The sequence below is a fragment of the Leucoraja erinacea genome, chromosome 20 (assembly GCF_028641065.1).
Source record: "Leucoraja erinacea ecotype New England chromosome 20, Leri_hhj_1, whole genome shotgun sequence".
NCBI lineage: Eukaryota > Metazoa > Chordata > Chondrichthyes > Rajiformes > Rajidae > Leucoraja > Leucoraja erinaceus.
Window position 1 is genome coordinate 22265730 of NC_073396.1, and position 18758 is coordinate 22284487.

General features: G+C 44.8%; 1 protein-coding gene across 2 annotated transcripts in view; it reads right to left on the bottom strand.

Annotated features, from left to right (window-relative positions):
- LOC129706951 (platelet-derived growth factor subunit A-like) overlaps positions 1-18758 on the bottom strand; it is a 58574-nt gene that overhangs the window by 31052 nt on the left and 8764 nt on the right. For both annotated transcript variants that reach the window (XM_055651627.1, XM_055651626.1), the window contains exons 3-4: positions 11885-11980; positions 716-903 (exon numbers count right to left, since the gene is read on the bottom strand). In XM_055651627.1, the coding sequence (XP_055507602.1) occupies positions 716-903; positions 11885-11980 (284 nt within the window). The remainder of the gene's footprint in view (positions 1-715; positions 904-11884; positions 11981-18758) is intronic.

Consider the following 18758-nt stretch of genomic DNA (forward strand, 5'->3'; position numbering starts at 1 on the left):
TCAAGAGATACATTTTCAAAAAAGAAAGAAATGCTTCCATTCAAATCTGAACACAATTAGTTACATCAAAGGCCACGTCGTAATATATCATCGGAAAAAACACAACTAAATAGTTTCTCCCTCCTGCCATCTCCATTAGAAAAGGTGGAGTTTGTTTGGAAAAAATTGCACAATGGACTTTGTGTTCTACCCTGATGTTAAATATTTCACATTTTAAATATTAAATATCTTGTCCCAAAGTCATCAACTATGATTAATATAATGATTCTGTAATTCACTAATATTGACGGTAGACACCATAAAAACTACTGTTGATGGTCAAAAGTTAATTCATTTTATTATGTAAAATGCAGTTCAAATGTCTAAGATTTCTCTACCCCTCCTCTTCGGCTAAACTACTGTAGCGAATAAATGATCTATTTTCCATATATTTCCCTCTGCCAAAAACAGACAGACTGTATCTTTGTTTATTTTTTTTCAAAAATGTATTCTCCAGACCTTAAAGGAACCAATTAAAATTGCTTTTAGACTTATTACAAGATGGACAAGATGAAGTCAAACTATTTTTCGCACACCCCATGCCAACGTGGACTGGATCCAATTTCCCCTCCCCGCTCCCCTCCTCCCCTCCTCCCTCAGCATGGGATGACATTACGGGTGAGTGGAATTCAATCGCAGGGGGGGTTGTGCAGAGAATGTTTTTTTGTTTCCTCACCTTGACACTGCGGTGATGTATCCGAGATGGTTGGCACTTCACGCTGCCAGTATTGCAACAGCCTGTGCAGCGTCGGACTTCCACACACGCTGGCCATATTAGAAAGTTGGCAGAAGTTGGATCTATCTGACTGCGAGGTATTTCATAAATGACAGTCCTCGTTTTGCACACTGCAGGAACAGCTTCTTCTGAAAAGTTTCAACAAAGTGGCTTTCAGTGCTGGCACAAATCAAACTGTACAAGACAATTTCCTTTGAACTCTCGAGACGTTTTTTTTCATAAACAGAGAAAGCATTCAAATCTTGCAACCCTCGTTTCAACATCAACAAAATGTGAATTCCAAGTGCACAGTGGAGAAATTTGTCATCAAATCTTTTTGGAAAAATACTAGAAACTTTTTTTCATCTGGTTATTCATTTATTAGTTTCTTAGTTTTGGAGAAACAGTGCAGAAACAGGCCCTCCGACCCACCGAGTGAGTCCGTGCCGACCAGCAATCGTCCGTACACTATCCTACACACAAGGGACAAATTTACCGAAGCCAATTAATCTACAAACCTGAACATCTTTGAAATGTGGGGGGAATCTGGACAACCCAGAGAAAACCCACACGGTCACAGGATCGAGCCCGGGTCTCTGGCGTTCTAAGGCAGTAACTGACACATGCTGAGCAACTGTGGCGCCCATTCAGTTACTGTTTCTCCAGTTTCTCCCTTCCTTTTTCCATGCTCCTTCCCACAAACAGTGGCTTGGTGCGAAGGCAGATTTGAGACTGGAGAGCAAACATCATGTATCCAACTGGTCAATCGCGTGTGAACCTAATTATAGCATAATTTAGTGATACAACATGGAAACGGCAGTATCTCTAAATTAACCCCCCAAAGTTGATAATGCAACAAAAGTGTACAAAAACTAGTGCAAAAAAAAGTTTTGTTTTACTTTTACAATTTAACACAGAAACAGGCAGTTCGGCCCATCGAGTCCACGCCAACCACTGATCACCCGATCACACCATTTCTATGTTATTCCACTTTCTCATCCACTCCCAAAACACTAGGGGTGATTTACACAGGGCCAATTCACCTACAAATCCGCACGTCTTTGGGATGTGGGGGGACATTGGAGCACCCAGAGGAAACCCACACGGTCACAGGGAAAGCATACAAACTCCACACAGACAGCCCCTGAGATCAGGATCATACCTGGGTCTCAGGCACTGTGAAGCAGCAGCTCCACCAGCTGAATGAAAATCAAATAAAACTCAGGTGAACACAATATGTTCGAGTAACTAATCTGGTCAGGCAGCGACTTTGGAGAAAATGGATTGGTGACGTTTCGTGTCAGGAACATTCTTCAGTCTGAAGACTAAAGGCTGAAGAAGGGTCCCAACCCGAAACCTTATCTATCTATTTTCTCCAGACATGCTGCCTGACCCGCAGTTACTCCAGCACTTTGTGCCTCTTTTATTGATGCTTAGTAAGGGTGTCAAGGGTTAAGGGGATAAGGCAGGAGAATGGGGGGTTGAGAGGGAAAGATCGAAGGGTGGAATAGACACGATGGGCCTAATGGCCTACTTCTACTCCGATGACTTATGAATTTATGAATTTTATACTTTAGGGCAGGGCACGGGTGCAACTAGTAGAGCTGTCACCTCAGAGCTCAAGTGACCCGAGTTTAATCCTAAATTCCAGTGCTATCTGTGAGGAGTTTGCATGTTCTCCCTAGTTCCACTTGTTACAGATGCTCTGGTTTCATTCCACATGCCAAAGATGTCCAGGTTTGTTGGGCTAGGTTACCTCCAGTGTGTAAGTCAGTGGTAGAATCAGTGTAGAGTTGTTGAGAATACAGGAAGAATAAAATGTGAATAGAGTCAAAGATAGTCAGCGTCATACAACACGGAAACAGGCCCTTCGGACCATCTGGTCCATGCTGACCAAGATGCTAGTTCCATTTGCCCGTAAAATGGTTGTTTGATGTCAGCACGGGTTTAGTGGGCCAAAGGGCTTGTTTCCAAGTCACCCGTTTCTCCAACTCTTATGACTCTGCAGTCTGTAACATCGGTGCAAAATTATTTTTCTTGGTTTCAACCCAAACACAATTATTTACTCTAAGACAGCGTGGCAGGATGAATTATGTGCCACATGGTCAAAGCCTTGATATGGAAGGCTGCAATGCCAGTCTTTCTTCCATAACTTGCACAGCTCAATATCACACTGGGCCGACCCATCCTGACATCAGCAGGAAAGTTGCCACAAGCTTCCTTCCCTCTCTTCCTTCCCAAGCTCAGCATCTCGCCTTGGCCATTGACATTGGATTTCCCTACTTACTCAGCCACGCCAGCAGATTTTGAACAGAGGACATTGAGAAACAGTTGAGACATAGAACATAAAACTGCAGCATAGGAACAGGCGCTTCAGCCCACAAAGTCCATGCCAAACATGATACCAAGCTGATCTCATCCCCCTGCACTTGATCAATATCCTTCCATTCCCTGTATATCCATGTGCCTCTCTAAGGGCCTCTTAAATGCCACTCTCGAATCTGCCTCCACCACCACCCCTGGCAATATGTTCCAGGCTCCCACTCTCTGTGTGTAAAAACTTGCCCTGCACATATCTGTCTCTATCAAAAAACTCCTTCAAAGCACCTAAAATGTTTCCAGCCACACAACACCCTCTGCGTAAAAACCTTGCCCTGCAATCCTCATCTTAAAACTATGCCGTCTTGTTTTTGACATTTCTACCCTGGTTGAAAGGTTCTGACTGTCCACCCTATCTATGCCTCTCATAACTTTATATACTTCTATCAGGTCTCCCCTCAACCTCAGGCGTTCAATGGGAAACAATCCAAGTCTGTCCAACCTCTCTTTCTAGCCAATACCCTCTAATTCAGGCAGAATTCTGGTAAACCTCTTCTGCACCCTCTCCATAGCCTTCACATCCTCCCTGCTATGGGACAACCAGAACTGCATGTAATACTCCCAATTGATCTGCTAAATATTTTGAGCATCTCTGTTTTTATTTGGGGTATAACACCTCATTTTATGTTAAATACATTTTACAAAGCATTATAGTCATAGGGTCATACAGTATGGAAACAGGCCCTTCAGTCCAACTTGCCCACACCAACCAACATGTCCCACCTTCACTAGTCCTACCTGCCTGCTTTTGACCCATATCCCTCTAAACTTGTTCTATCCATGTACCTGTCCAAATGTTTCTTAAACGTTGCAATACTTACCTGCCTCAACTACCTCCTCCAGCAGCTTGTTCCAAACACCCACCACCCTCTGTGTGATAAAGTTACCCCTCGGGTTCCTATTAAATCTTTCCCCCCCTCATCTTAAACCTCTGTCCCCATCGCTGGGCAAGAGACTGTGCGTTTACCCGATCTATTTCTCTCAGGATTTTGTACACCTCTACGAGATCACCCCTCATCCTCCTGCGCTGGCGGAATAGTCCAAGCCTAATTAGCATTAGTCCTAGCATTATGTGTTCAAGAGGGCTGTGTGTGTTCTGTCATATCACTACAATCCTTAAAAACAATGGAAAGTGTAATAATAAACAACACACTTGTGGTTGGAGAAATTTACCTTTTGGTTCAATGGTTGACTTCATTGCAGCGGTCCGCACTTTATTTACTGACCCATAGCTTAGTTTAGTTAGGTACACTGAAAAGCTTTTTGTAGCGTGCTATCCAGTCAGCGGAAAGACTCTATTCATTATTATAATTGAGCCGACCACAGTGTACAGATACAGGATAAATGATATAACCATATAACAATTACAGCACGGAAACAGGCCATCTCGACCCTTCTAGTCCGTGCCCAACACATAATCTCCCCTAGTCCCATATAATGTTTAGTGCAAGATAAAGTCCAATTATAGAAAGTCTGATTAAAGATAAAAACAATCTGCTGGTGGAAACTCAGCAGGTCAGGCGGCATATGTGGCGGTAAATGGACAGACAAAGGTTCAGGTCAGGACCCTTCTCAGACAGACCAATGACCCACTATGTATCATCTGTCTGTCCCTCTCTCTATATACATTTCTACAAGTGTTATCTACTGGTGGGTTATGGTTTGGTTTACTCCCTGGTTGAATAAACTCATTGACTAATTAGCACTCCCAAAATGAATCACGTTGACGGGGAGAGAGTTAGTCTCCAGACTACCCCTAGAGTACCGAGTTCAGTTTTGAGCACCATGTTACAGGAAAGATGTTGTCAAGCTGGAACTAATGCAGAGAAGATTTACGAGGATGTTGCCAGGACTCGAGGGCCTGAGCTACAGGGAGAGGTTGAGCAGGCTAGGACTCTATTCCTTGGAGCACAGGAGGATAAGGGGTGATCTTATACAAAATCATGAGAGGAATAGATCGGGTAAACGCACAGTTTCTTGCCCACAGTAGGGAAATTGAGAACCTGAGGACATAGATTTAAGGTGATGGGGGGGGGGGGGGGGGGGGGGGGGGGGGGGGGGGGGGGGGGGGGGGGGGAGGGGGAGATTTTTAACAGGAACCTGAGGGGGTAACCTTTTTTACAACAAAGGGTGGTGGGTGTATGGAACGAGCTGCCAGAGGAGGTAGTTGAGGCCGGTACTTTCGCAACGTTTAAGAAACATTTAGACAGGTATATGGATATGATAGGGTTAGAGGGATATGGGCCAAATGTAGGCAGGTGGGACTTCCTGTGTAAGCCAGCATCTGCAGTTCCTTGTTTTTATGGGTAATAGGTTGATGCAGGTGAAGGGGGGGGGAGGGGTTGACTGTGCATTTGCCCAATCTATTCCTCTCAGGATTTTGTACACCTCCATAAAATCACCCCCTCATCCTCCTGCACCCCAGGGAATAAAAGGCTTTAAAAAAAGGTCAAATGCTACTTCTGTATAATAAATGCACTCTAAGTTCTGTTCCAGCATATAAGAGTGATTTAAACATCATAGACATGTAGTTATATCCCAGTTGATCATCAACCGTGATGGGCAACTGTCCCAGTTCTGACTACCGTTGGAGTTCAGTTATTGTTTGCTCAAACGTAACAAATGGAAATCTTTCGAGCTGACACTGAACAATCCTGAGTGTCTGCGTACAAGGGTGCAGATATCAACAAGTTCTGTTGTAGCACACTGAGTCTTCAGACTCTCTGTCGCACGCTGGGACTTGAAGTTGAATTTAAGGAATTTACTGGGGCAGGTTTGTTGAAGGAGGATTTTCCACAGCACGTTCCAAGTCCAAAGAACAACAGAGCATTGTAGAGAAAAATTCAAGGGGGAAAATATTCTTAAAAGTCCATTTAACTGCAGAGACTTTTCATATTACGCACTGCATTACGGGGGGGGGGGGGGAAACAAAAGAAAAATTTTGCAGCCTTGTGCACTGTGTCTATCAATGTAACAAAGGGCTTAGAAAGGCTATAGAAACGAGAAACAAGAAGTCTGAAGAAGGGTCCCAACTCGAAATGCCAGCCATCTTTTTTCTCCAGAGATGCTGAGTGGTGTGTGTACGGAACGAGCTGCTGGAGCAGATAGTTGAGGCACGAACTATCGTAACGTTTAAAAAACATTTGGACAGGTACATGGATAGGACAGGTTTAAAGGGATATGGGTCAAATGCAAGAAGATGGGACTGGTGTTAGATGGGGCATGTTGCCCAGTGTGGGCAAATTGGGCCGAAGGGCCTGTTTCCACACTGTAAGACTATGACTCTATGCTGCCTGACCCGTTGATTTACTCCAGCACTTTGTGCCTATCTTAAGAAACTGCAGATGCTAGTTAGGGCAGTAGAGCTGCTGTCTCACAGCACCAGAGACCCTGGTTCAATATTGACTGTGGGTGCTGCCTATGTGTGGAGCTCGTACGTTCTTCCTGTGACCACATGGGTTTTCTCCAGGTGCTCCGGTTTCCTCCCACACTCCAAAGACGTGCATGTTTGTAGGTTAATTGGCTTCTGAATATTGCCCCTAGTGAGAAGGATACGTAAGTGGGATAAAATAGACGGGTGATCGATGATCATTGTAGCCTGTTTCCTTGCTATATCTGTTAACCAAACCAAGGAAAGGCAAAAAATGCTGGAGTAACTCAGCGCGTCAGGCAGCATTTCTGGAGAACATGGATAGTTGACGTTTGGGTCAACTTCTTCGAACAAAGACTCCACTTACTCAGGCTTGCGAAACACATGCATTCATTTTAAAACTCTCTTTTGTAAATGCTGCAGTTTTAAAAGGAGGGTAGACACAAAAAGCTGGAGTAACTGAGTGGGACAGGCTGCATCTCTGGAGAGAAGGAATGTGTGACGTTTCAGGTCGAGACCCTACTTCAGAAAGGAGGGCTTGGAATGGGATCATTGTAATGGGATGAAATTTAATTTAATTAATTAACACAATGTCAATGAACAGTAGCTGCTTATCACAGATTTTTCACAGCATTTAAAAGACACTTGGACAGGTACGTGGATAGGAAAGGCTTATTGGGATATAGGCCAAATGGGTAGTTTAAATGGGGTATCTTGGTGGACATGGACGAGTCGGGCCGAAGGGTCTGTTTCCATGCTGTACAACTGAGACTAACTCAGCGGGTCAGGCAGCTCCTTTCTTCACATGTATTATCAGGCAACGGAACCATCCTGTCAACAACTAGAGAGCGATTTTGTTGCACACTAACCAGTCAGTGAAAAGACTACACATGATTACAATCGAGCTGTCCACAGTGTGCAAATACAAGATAAAGGAAATAACGTTTAGTGCAAGATAAAGTTTAGTAAAGTCTGATAAATGATAGCCGAGGGTCTCCACCAGTGAAGTAGATGGGAGGTCATAGTTGGTGATAGGATGGATGGTTCAGTTGCCTGATAACTGGGAAGAAACTGTCCCTGAACCTGGAGGTGTAACCCGACTCCTAGGTTATAATATTCCCAAATTGTAGACGGGGCTATACCCAACGGCGAGTTAGATTTCCAAAAGGACTTCTTATGCCATATGAAATCAAACATCCTCTTCCTCACGAACTGCAATGTTTGCTGACAAAATCATTAATTATGTTCTAGTTAATGGATACCCAGGTGCACATTACACGCCAGAAACAGCCGGCACTGTGAGCACTGGGAACAAAGCTCAGTGTCTTATCAGCACCCTCGCAATCCAATCTCCAGAAACTTTGCAGCCCTGCAAGTGAACTTTACTTTTTTTCCCCTTCTTCGTCCCGACTTTATTGTATGTTATGCGTACTCCTCGATTCTCGGTTGCCCTGCTCTGTTCCCTGTTAAAACAGGAAAGTTAGCAGGATGCCTCAGGTTCCTGTGCTGATCTGACTAACTCTCTAAACAGTGCCTAACCACCCCCTCCCCTGCTTTGATGGTTTTAAAGTATGCAGGTGACTCACCAGGCTGGGAATTACAGATAAAACCCTATATCCTGGCACTTCCTGACATTCATTACGATGCCTCTTTACTACTTACCATCATTAAATGCTGATTCCACACGCCCACACAATGAGGAGGGAATCTTTCACGGGTTGTAGATAGAGATGGGGTGGCGCAGCAGAGGAGTTACCGCCTCACAGCGCCAGAGACCCAGGATCGACCCAGACGACGTGTGCTATCTGTACGGAGTTTGTACGTTCCCCCTTTGACCTTTCCCCGGGTGCTCTGGATTCCTCTCACCCTCCAAAGATGTCTAGGTTTGTAGGTTAATTGGCTTTCATAAGGACTTGTAAATTGTCCCCAGTGTGTTAAGATAGTGCTTGTGTACGAGGGTGATTGCTGGTCGGCACGGACTCGGTGGGCTGAAGGGCCCGTTTCTGCACTGTATCTCTAAACAAAACTAAACTAAAGACATCCCTGATTCTCTGGCACCTAACTCCCGACAAACAAAAGTCAATCCGGTAGAGAATGGCTACAGAATCACCGATAAATCAACAAATAATTCCAATGTTTATTGATCAAAATATAATTGCATGTCCAGTGACAATGAGAATGACTCAAGTTTGACACAGTGTGGTGTTGGTTCAGATGTTGGGACTATGTGAATATTCAGATTTTTAGTTGCTTTAGAGAGATACAGTAACGGGGTGAAGGGAGGAGAATGGGGTTGAGAGGGAAAGATAGATCAGCCATGGCTGAATAGCAGAGTGGACTCAATGGACCGAATGGCCTAACTCTGCTCCTATGTCTTATGAACTTTTGAACACATGAACTCCTGCAGGGCTGTCCCAGCTGTGCCTCTGTGCCGCCCTGACGAACTGATGTTTCTGCTGCCCAGTGTCAATCTAGATAGGCTGAAGGAACAAAACACCATCGACCATCTCCCTATGCGATGTTTGCTCTCCTGAAGTGCCTGCAACATTGTGCAAGTGCTCAGCCTGACGATCACCATGTCCACCCACAGGTGGGACATGCAGACATTTCCTGGCCATGCGGCACGGTGGCGCAATGGTAGAGTTGCTGCTTTACAGCGCCAGAGACCTGGGTTCGATCCTGACAACAGGTACCGTCTGTACGGAGTTTGGAATACTCCCTGTGACCGCCTGGGTTTCCGTCAGCTGCTCCTGTTTCCCTGCCACGCTCCAAAGATGTCCGTATGTTAATTGGCTTCTGTAAATTGACCCTAATGTGCAGGATATGCGTTCATTTATGGCGGTTATCGTGGGTCGACGCTGACTCGGTGGGCCGAAGGGCCTTGTTTCCACACTGCATTCCATAGTCATAGACACATACAGCGTGGAAACTGGCCCTACAGCCCAACTTGCCCTCGCAGCCCAACGTGCCCCTTCTGCACTACCAATTGCCTGCTTTGGTCCCATAACTCTCTAAACCTACCAATGTTTCTTAAATGTTATGATAGTACCTGTCTCAACTACCACCTCGTTCCATACACCCACCACACGTTGTGTGAAAAGGTTCCCCTCAGGCTTCCATTAAATCTTTCCCCCCTCACCTTTAACCTATGTCCTCTAGTTCTCGATTCTGCTACTCATTTCGCTAAAGCCTAAAGTCTAAAGGGAGGTGAGAACAAATCAAGGAAGGAAATAATTGGGAAAAAACAAAGAATATCTTTAGTTGTGCATTTCCCCTGTTGGAGCTTTCTTCATGGGTTGGCCTCTATTGAAACTACGTTCAGTATATGGGAGTTCAGGTAACAGCATAAACAAGAGAAGATTGAACACTTTGTCAACATTAAGCCAACCACAAGGTGTGCTGTGTCCTCGATCCAAATTATAACTGGAGTTGCTCCAGATAACATGTGCAGGTGGGGTTTTGTACACTTTCTGTGTGGTTTCGGGAGGCTGGAGGAACAGCCAAGCGACTAACTTCAGTAGCCATGTCACATGACCTGAGAGGCAGTGGAAAACTCACCTTTATTCCATAGCAACACACAAAGTCAACAATGCACCTACTATTTAGCGCAGAGAAATCTCACCTCTAAACCTTAACTGAGGAAATGAAAGCAAAAATTCTGAGTGCTTTTAAAAAATGAGGCAAATTGGACAGGTACATGAGTAGTAAAGTTTTAGAGGGATACTTTACTGTAGACTTTAGTGATATAGCACAGAAGCAGGGCCTACAGCCCATCAGCAATCACCCCACCTGCAGTAACACTATCCCACACACTAAGGACTATTTACAATTTTGCTGAAACCAAGTACGTCTTTGGAGTGTGGGTGGAAAACGGAGCACCCGTTGAAAACCCACGCGGTCACAGTGAGCACGTACAAACTCTATACATACAGCACCCGTAGTCAGGATCGAACCGGGGTCTCCGGCGCTGTAAGGCAGCAATTCTACCGTTGCACCACTGTGCTGTCCAATTGGATAAGCGTTGGCAGACAGGTAGGCATAGATATGCAGGCAAATGGGACTAGATTAGTTGGAGCATCTTGGTAGGCATGGACGGGTTGGGCCGAAGGGCCTATTCAGACTCTGTAAGTCTCTTTGAGTGGTACAGTGGTGCAGCAGTAGAGTTACAGCCTTACAGCACCAGTGACCACAGGTGCTGTCTGTACGGAGTTTGTACGTTCTCCCTGTGACCACGTGGGTTTTCTACGGGTGCTCCAGTTTCCTCCCACTTTCCAAAGCATGCAGGTTTGCAGGATAATTGGCTTCTGTAAAATTGTAAATTGTCCTTAGTGTGTAGGACAGTACTAGCGTACGGGGTGATCGTTGAGCAGCAGGGACAGTCGGCTAGGGGCCTGTTTTCATGCTGTATCTCCAAAGTAAAATAACATCTAAAGTCCAAAGAAAGTTTCAAAGGGACACACAGGCAAATAGGACCAGCTTAGATGGAGCATCTTGGTTGGCATGGGCTAGTTGGACTGAAGGGCCTATTTCTGTGCTGTACAACTCTATGACTCTACAAGTCTCCATGTCACAGTGAAATTGCGCACATAAAATCTACAAGCAAATCAACACCAAATTTCAGAACCACATTACCGCTTGTTGAAGTAAATTACTTGAAATAGAGTCATAATGAATGTAGTTCACTTAAGGTGAAGTTTGTGGGGAGACCTGATAGAAGTATATAAAATTATGAGGCATAGATAGAGTAGACAGTCTGAACCTTTTTCCCCACGATGGAATAATCAGATACCAAAGGGCATAGCTGTAAGATGAGGGAGGCAGAGTTTAAAGGAGACGTGCGGGGCAAGTTTTTTTTTACACAGAGGGTGGTGGGTGCTTGGAACGTGCTGCCAGGGATGGTGGTGGAGGCAGATACGATAGTGGCATTCAAGTCTTTTGGACAGGTTCCTGAATATGGAAGGATATGAATTTTACGCAGTCAGATAAAAGGTGATAGACAATAGACAATAGACAATAGGTGCAGGAGTAGGCCATTTGGCCCTTAAGCCAGCACCGCCATTCAATGTGATCATGGCTGATCATCCCAAATCAGTACCCGTTCCTGATCTTGTCATCCTGTTTGGCAGACATTGTGGGCTGAAGGGCTTGTTCCTGTGCTGTACTGTTCTATGTGTTAACATTTACACGAACACTGTTCATCGTTCTGGTATGTCACCGTAGTCAGGAATTATGAGTGCATCAATATAATTAGCAACTAATCTATATGGATGCAACAATATTTAAAAAATGGCCAAAACTTTGTAAAGCCAAGATCACTGCACATCAAAACAAATTTATACTTGAAGGATCTGTGAGAAATAAAATGTTAAAATCAAACTTACCAATACTTCGCTTTCTCCTTACAGGTGCTGAGCGTTTTGTATATTCGTGTTTTATTGTTTCACTGTGAGATTTTGAGCCCAGACGATCATCTTCTCCTGTAGTATAAGAAACACAAAGCAAATTGGAACAGCCGTATCATTTGATGTTTAACAATGTTAAGGATCAAGCAGATATTTTAATAGTTGGTGTTGATTTATATCAGTGCTTCTATGGAGAAACCACAACACATGTTTTATATCTCACTGATTCAATCTCAAACAAGAACCAACTGTGTGATCTTTTAACTATAAGGTACAGTGTACCCTCATTTGATGTTCAAAGGTGCATGTTTCCGACCAAGATCCCAGGAATTCAGAAGACAATTCTAGTACTCCGGTTTAGTTGACGTGGACTCGGTGGGCCAAAGGCTTGTTTCCATGCTGTATCTGTTAACTAAACTAAACTAATTGGTTACGAGCTTCAGAAGGACTGATCTGGCCAAAGCAAGCTTCACCATATTTGCTACTTGAGCGGAATCTAGTTAAACATCAGGCCTGCACAGTGACGCCACGGTAGAGTTACTCCCTTACAGTGCCCAAAGACCCAGGTTCAATCCCGACTACGGGTGCTGTCTGTACCAATAATGTGGGTGAGTTTTCACTAGGTGCTCCAGTGTCATCCCACACTCCAAAGACATACAGGTGTGAAGTTTAATCGGCTTTGGTAAAATTGTTAGATTGTCCTTACTGTGTATGATAACGCTAGTGTACGGGGTGATCGCTGGTCGGCGCAAACCCAGTGGGCCAAAGGCCCGTTACCCCGCTGTAACTCTAAAGTCCAAAATCATTACGAAAGAGGAGCACGCGCATACTCGCCCACGCTGACCAACATGCACCCATCTACACTAGTTCCACCTGCCTGCACATAACCAATTAAATCTGTTCTATTCATGTACCTGTCCAAAATGTCTCTTAAAGGTTATGACAGTACCTGCCTCAACTACCTCCGCCGGCAGTTCGCTCCATGCAGCCGTCGATGCATTACTAAACTAAACTAAACTAAATGGCATTTCCTCTCCTTGCGTTGCACCTATTAGAAAATAAAAAGCCTTTGGATGCTAACGGTAAATACATAGTGCGATTCCTGGGAGTTAGGTGTCTGTAATCAGCTCTATTGACTTCAGTGCATGTAGCGATAGCGATTAAAGATGAGTCTGCCATCTTACTGACTTCCTAACAACGCTACTCACTGTAGCACTGGTCGTGTTCAAGCATGAGTATTGAGCACGGTGGCACAGCGGTAGAGTTGCTGCCTTACAGCGCTAGAAACCCGGGTGCTGTCTGTACGGAGTTCTCCCTGTGACCGCGTGGGTTTTCTCCACGTGCTCTGTTTCCTCACACACTCCAAAGATGTGCAGGTTTGTAGGTTAATTGGCTTTGGTAAAATTGTAAATTGTCCCGAGTGTGTTGGATCGTGTTAGTGCGCGGGGAGATCACTGGTCAGAGCGGACCTGGTGGGCTGAAGGGCCTGCTTCCATGCTGTACCTCTAAAGTTTAAAAGTCTAAAGAGTGCGTAGGGAAGCAAAACAAGGGCATGAAAGGTTCTCCCCAGAGCTTCTCACTGACAACTGTGTACAGATCCTTATCCCTTCATTGAGGATACAATACTTGCATCTAGATACTTGCATGTAGATATCAGCCCACAATATTTTTTACCTGTACATGAGCTATATCCATCTATCTCCTGCACTTCCATATACCTATCTACAAGCCTCTTACTCTATCATATTTGTCTCCACCACCACCTCTGGCAATGTGTTCCAGGCACCCACCACTCTCTGTGAAAAACACTTGACCCGCACATCTCCATTAAACTTTTCCCCTCTCACCTTATAGCTATGCCCGCTAGTGTTATTTCTACCCTGGGAAAAAGGTTCTGATTGTCTATCTTATCTATGCCTCTCATTAATTGTATATACTTCTATCAAGTCTCCTCTCGACCTCCAATATTCCAGAGAAAACAATCCAAGTCTCCAACCTATCCCTGTAACTGAAACTTTCTAATACAGGCAGCATTCTGGTAAATCACCTCTACACTCTCTCCAAAGCTTCCACATCTTTCCTGTAATGAGGCGACCAGAACTGATAATACTGTGTAACTTGCGCCTGCAAAAACACTTATATACTTTAAAAGCAGTGAAGCTTCATTGATATACAATTGCTATGGTCATCTCTAATATTCCAGACTGCTACCCTTCTGTGAGATTGGTTAACTCAGCAAAAAAGCTAAGGAGCAAAACATCACAACTTGGAGGCACAAGGAAGGAACTGCAGGTGCTGGTTTACGGGGGAAAACAAAAACACAAAGTGCAAGAATAACTCCACGCGTTAGGCAGCATCTCTGAAGAACATGGACCAACTCTTATCTACCTGCACATACTCTACGTTGATTTCTCCAGTTTCAAGTAACTCCTGCATTCCCTCCCCGTCCCCCCACCGTAGTCATCCTACCAGTTCCACTGTCTGCATCCTTGTGATCACACCTTCCCAGCCAACAATGGGCCATTATGGGCTCAATCCTTCCTGAGGTCATCTGTTGCCAGCCATGATTTGTTCTGGCCTTTTCTCACCTTCAGTGTTTCCCCCCCCCAACACACCTCCACTTTCTGTCTGAGGAAACGTCCCCACCCAAAACGTCAACGAGTCTATTTCTCCAGGGTTTCTGCCTGACCCGCTGAGTTACTCCAGCACTTTGTGTCTATCGTCTGCACATAATCCATATTCCTGACTCCCTGCATGTCTATGTGCTTATCCAAAAGTCTCACGCACTACTATCGTATCTACCTCCACCACCAGCCCCGGCAGCACATTCCAGGCACTCACTACCCTCTGTGTTAAAAAGATGCCCCATACGTCTCCTTTAAACTTTGACCCTCACACCTGAACGCTACCCCCTGTAGTATTTGACATTTCCATCCTGGGAGTATACCTAGAACAGTGCCGCTCAGGAACAATTCTATATCATCCCACTTTTCACCTATAGTATTTGATTTTTCCATCCTGAGGAGAAGGTCTCGATATTTCAGGTCAGAGCCCTTCTTCAGACTGTGGTAAGGGGGAGAAAGCTGGAAAAGAGATGGGGTTCGAAACAAAGCCCGGCAAGTGATAGGTGGATACAGGTGAGGGAGGGTTTGATTGTCAGATGGGTGGACAAAGGCTAGAGATGAAAAGGAGACAAAAAGGAAAGAAGATGAATTAAATGTAAAGTCGGAGGGAAGGATATAGGTGGAAAGGGACAGGATAGAAGAGGAAAGGGGGGTGGGGTGGGATAGTGGGAGAAATGGGTGCACACTAGGGTGGGGCGTAGGATAGAGGGGTGGGGGAAAGTCACCTACAATTGGAAGATTCAATGTTCATACCATTGGGTTGTAAACTTATATATAGTCAAGCAAATAGTCAAGCAAACCAAGCAACATTTGTCTCCACACTGCTATACGTGTGTGGGAGCTTATTTTATGACTTCTTCACTAAGTGTAGCACGGAACTAACAATGACCCACTGTATTACATCAAAGCTAAACAATAAAACAATACCTCACATTTTACTAAAATAAAATAAACAATGCAATCTATTGTAACTAATACAATACTGAATGTGGAATACATTCAAAATATTAACCTTCACAAACCCTCATAAATGATATGGAATGACACAAGGTGCTGGAGTAACTCAGCGGGTCAGGCAGCATCCCTGGAAAATATGAATAGGTACCATTTCGGGTCAGGATCAAGAAAGGTCATCTACCCATGGTCTCCAGGGATTCTGCCTGACCCCCTGAGTTACTCCAGCATGTCCATAAGTCATAGGAGCAGAACTAGGCCTTTTGGCACAATGAGTTGACTCCGCAATTCAATCATGGCTGATCTATCTTTCCCCCTCAACCTCATTCTCCTGCCCTCCCCGTAACCTTTGACACGCTTACTAATCATTTTGTTTCTTTCCTTGGTAAACCATCATCTGCAGTGCAACACAATTCGTTCAATGTGTAAAAACACCAGATGTTGCCTTTTCCTTCCAGAATTTGAGGTAGAGAACAGGAGGTAATATAACACAAAGGAAAATCAGATTAAAATGAGACCTGCAATAATCCCTGCTCAAATTCTCAAATGTACACAACAAAGAAAGCTATAACCTTTCAATCTTTTTCCCAGGATGGAAATTTCCAAGACTCGAGGGTGTAGCATTAAGGTGAGAGGGGCAAAGTTTAAAGGAGATGTGGAGACCATGTTTTTTGCACAGTGAGTGGTGAGTGCCTGGAACGCGCTGCCAGGGTTGGCGGTGGAGGCAGATACGATAGTGGCATTTCAGAGGCTTTTGGACAGGCATATGGATGTGCAGGGAATAGAGGGATATGGATTATGTCCAGGCAGATAAGAGATGGTGTAGGAAGGAACTGCAGATACTGGTTTACACCAAAGATAGACCCAAGATGTTGCAGTAACTCAGCGGGACTGGCACATCTCTGGATAGGAGGAATGGGTGACGTTTCGGGTCAAGACCCGTCTTCAGACTGAGAGTCAGGGGAGAAAGAGAGACACACAGAGATAAGGAAGGGAGAAAGGGAGACATAGAGATAAGGAAGGGGAAGGTGTTAAAGTGAGACATCAAAAGAGATGAGGTCAAGGAAAATGTGTGAATAATCATTGTTGGCTCGGAGAAGGTGCCAACAAAGTAAACAGAGATAAAAATGTAATCGGGGAGACATTTTTTGGTCTCATTTTTTCAGACTGGTTGGAGAACTGGGAAGGGGGAGGGACAGAGATAGAGGGAAAGCAAGGGTTACTTGAAGTTAGATAAATTTCTACCGCTGGGGTGTAAGCTGCCCAAGCAAAATATGAGGTACTGTTCCCCCAATTTGCGTTGGACCTTTCTCTGACAATGGAGGAGGCCCAGGACAGAAAGGTCAGTGTGGGAATGGGAGGGAGAGTTAAAGTGTTTAGCAACCAGGAGATCAAGTGGGTTTAGGCAGACAGGACGGAGGTGTTCAGCGAAACTTTCGCCTTGATCTTCATCTCTTTTGATGTCTCATTTTGAAATCTTCCCGTTCCTTATCTCTGTGTCTTCCTCTCCTCTCAGTCTGAAGTAGAGATGGCTGAACTGGAGGTGTCTCAACCGACGCGACTGCGAAGCGGGGTGGGGAGGATAAGGGTAACAATGCACAAATGGGGCTACATCGAGGGTACAACAACCTGTGACTGTGGCACACAGACCCAGACAATGCAACACCTACTGCAATGCCCATTGCTGGATAATCCATGTACTACTGCAGACCTTGCACTTAACACTCCAATAGCACAACATGTTGTCAGCTGTGGCAAGCCACTATATAGCATAAGGACACGAAAGACGAAGAAATGATTTTAAAGATTATGATAGGTTCTGCCTCAACTAACTCCTCCGGCAGCTCATTCCAAGTGCCTACCACCCTTTGTGTAAACATGTTGCCCCTCAGGTTCCTATTAAATCTTTCCCACCTCAATTTAAGCCTATGTCCTCAGGTTCTTGATTCCTCTACTCTGGGTAAAAGACTGTGTGCATTCACTCTATCTATTCCTCACATGGACATACACCTCTATAAGATCAACCCTCATCCTCCTGCGCTCATGTTCAGCACAGTCACTGTGGGCCGAATGGCCTGTTGTTGCGCTGTATGCTGCAAAACACACTGTGTTCTATGTTCCCTGTTTCAACTGCAGACAGAAGGTGATACTGGGATCAACTGTTATATTGCCTAATTATGACCACTAGCAGTGCCTTGTTAAAGTCTACAAGCATCAGTATTTGGAGTGTGTACAACAGGATTACTAAAGGAGTTGTGTAGGAAGGAACTGCTGATGCTGGTTTAAACCAAAGATAGACACAAAAAGCAGAGTCTGACAAGCTGAGTTGTTCCAGCTTTTTGTGTCTATCTTACTAAAGGAGATTTTGTTTGGTCATTCCCAGCAAATCCAATTAAAGGATATTTTAACGATACAGAATGACCTCATCCCAATACCACAGACCTCTTTGAGTTTTCACATCAGAAATTGCTTAAATAAATGTGGTGCAGCTAGTAGAGCTGCTGCCTCACAACACCAGAGACCCAAGTTCGATCCTGAACTTGGGTGCTGTCTGCATGGAGTTTGCACGCTCTCCCTGTGACCGTGCGGATTTCCTCCGGGTGCTCCAGTTTCTTCCCACATCCCAAAATCGTGTGGGTTTTGTAGGTTAATTGGCCCTCTGTAAATTGCCCCCTGGTGCATAGGGAGTAGATGAGAAAGTGGGATAACAGAGAACTGGTGTAAACGGGTGATCAATGATCAGTGTGGACTCGGTGAGCTGAAGGGCCTGTTTCTATGCTGTATCTTTCAATTAATCAATGAGTCAATCAATCAAATGCTTTTGACATTAAATGTTGTGTGCAATTGTTTTGAAATCAAGTGTTGTGGCTTTGGTACAGAGCAACGCTGAACCAGATGGAGTGTTGGAAACTGTATGACGGAAGAATTGGAGGCAGACTTCAGAAGCCGAACAAGTGAATAAATTACTGATAAGCAAATCAACTCTTGAAAGCCCAAAAAATATACATTGTGAAATAAAGAAAGCTGAGGAACAGGCCACTGAATGAGATTAGGAAAATCCCTCCCCTCCCACACTGTTGCACCCGTTGTAACTGGGCTCTGATTCACCTGCTTGGCTGCAAGTCAAACCTTGCCCAAGTACCATTCTTCGGATGTGACCTTGGCCAGTACAATAGGCAGGGCACCCAACCATGCTGAACGTGAATGAATCTCAGCGGACTCCAGCCTGCCCGGGGCAGTCCACAAAAACACACAAAAGCATGTGTAGGAAGGAA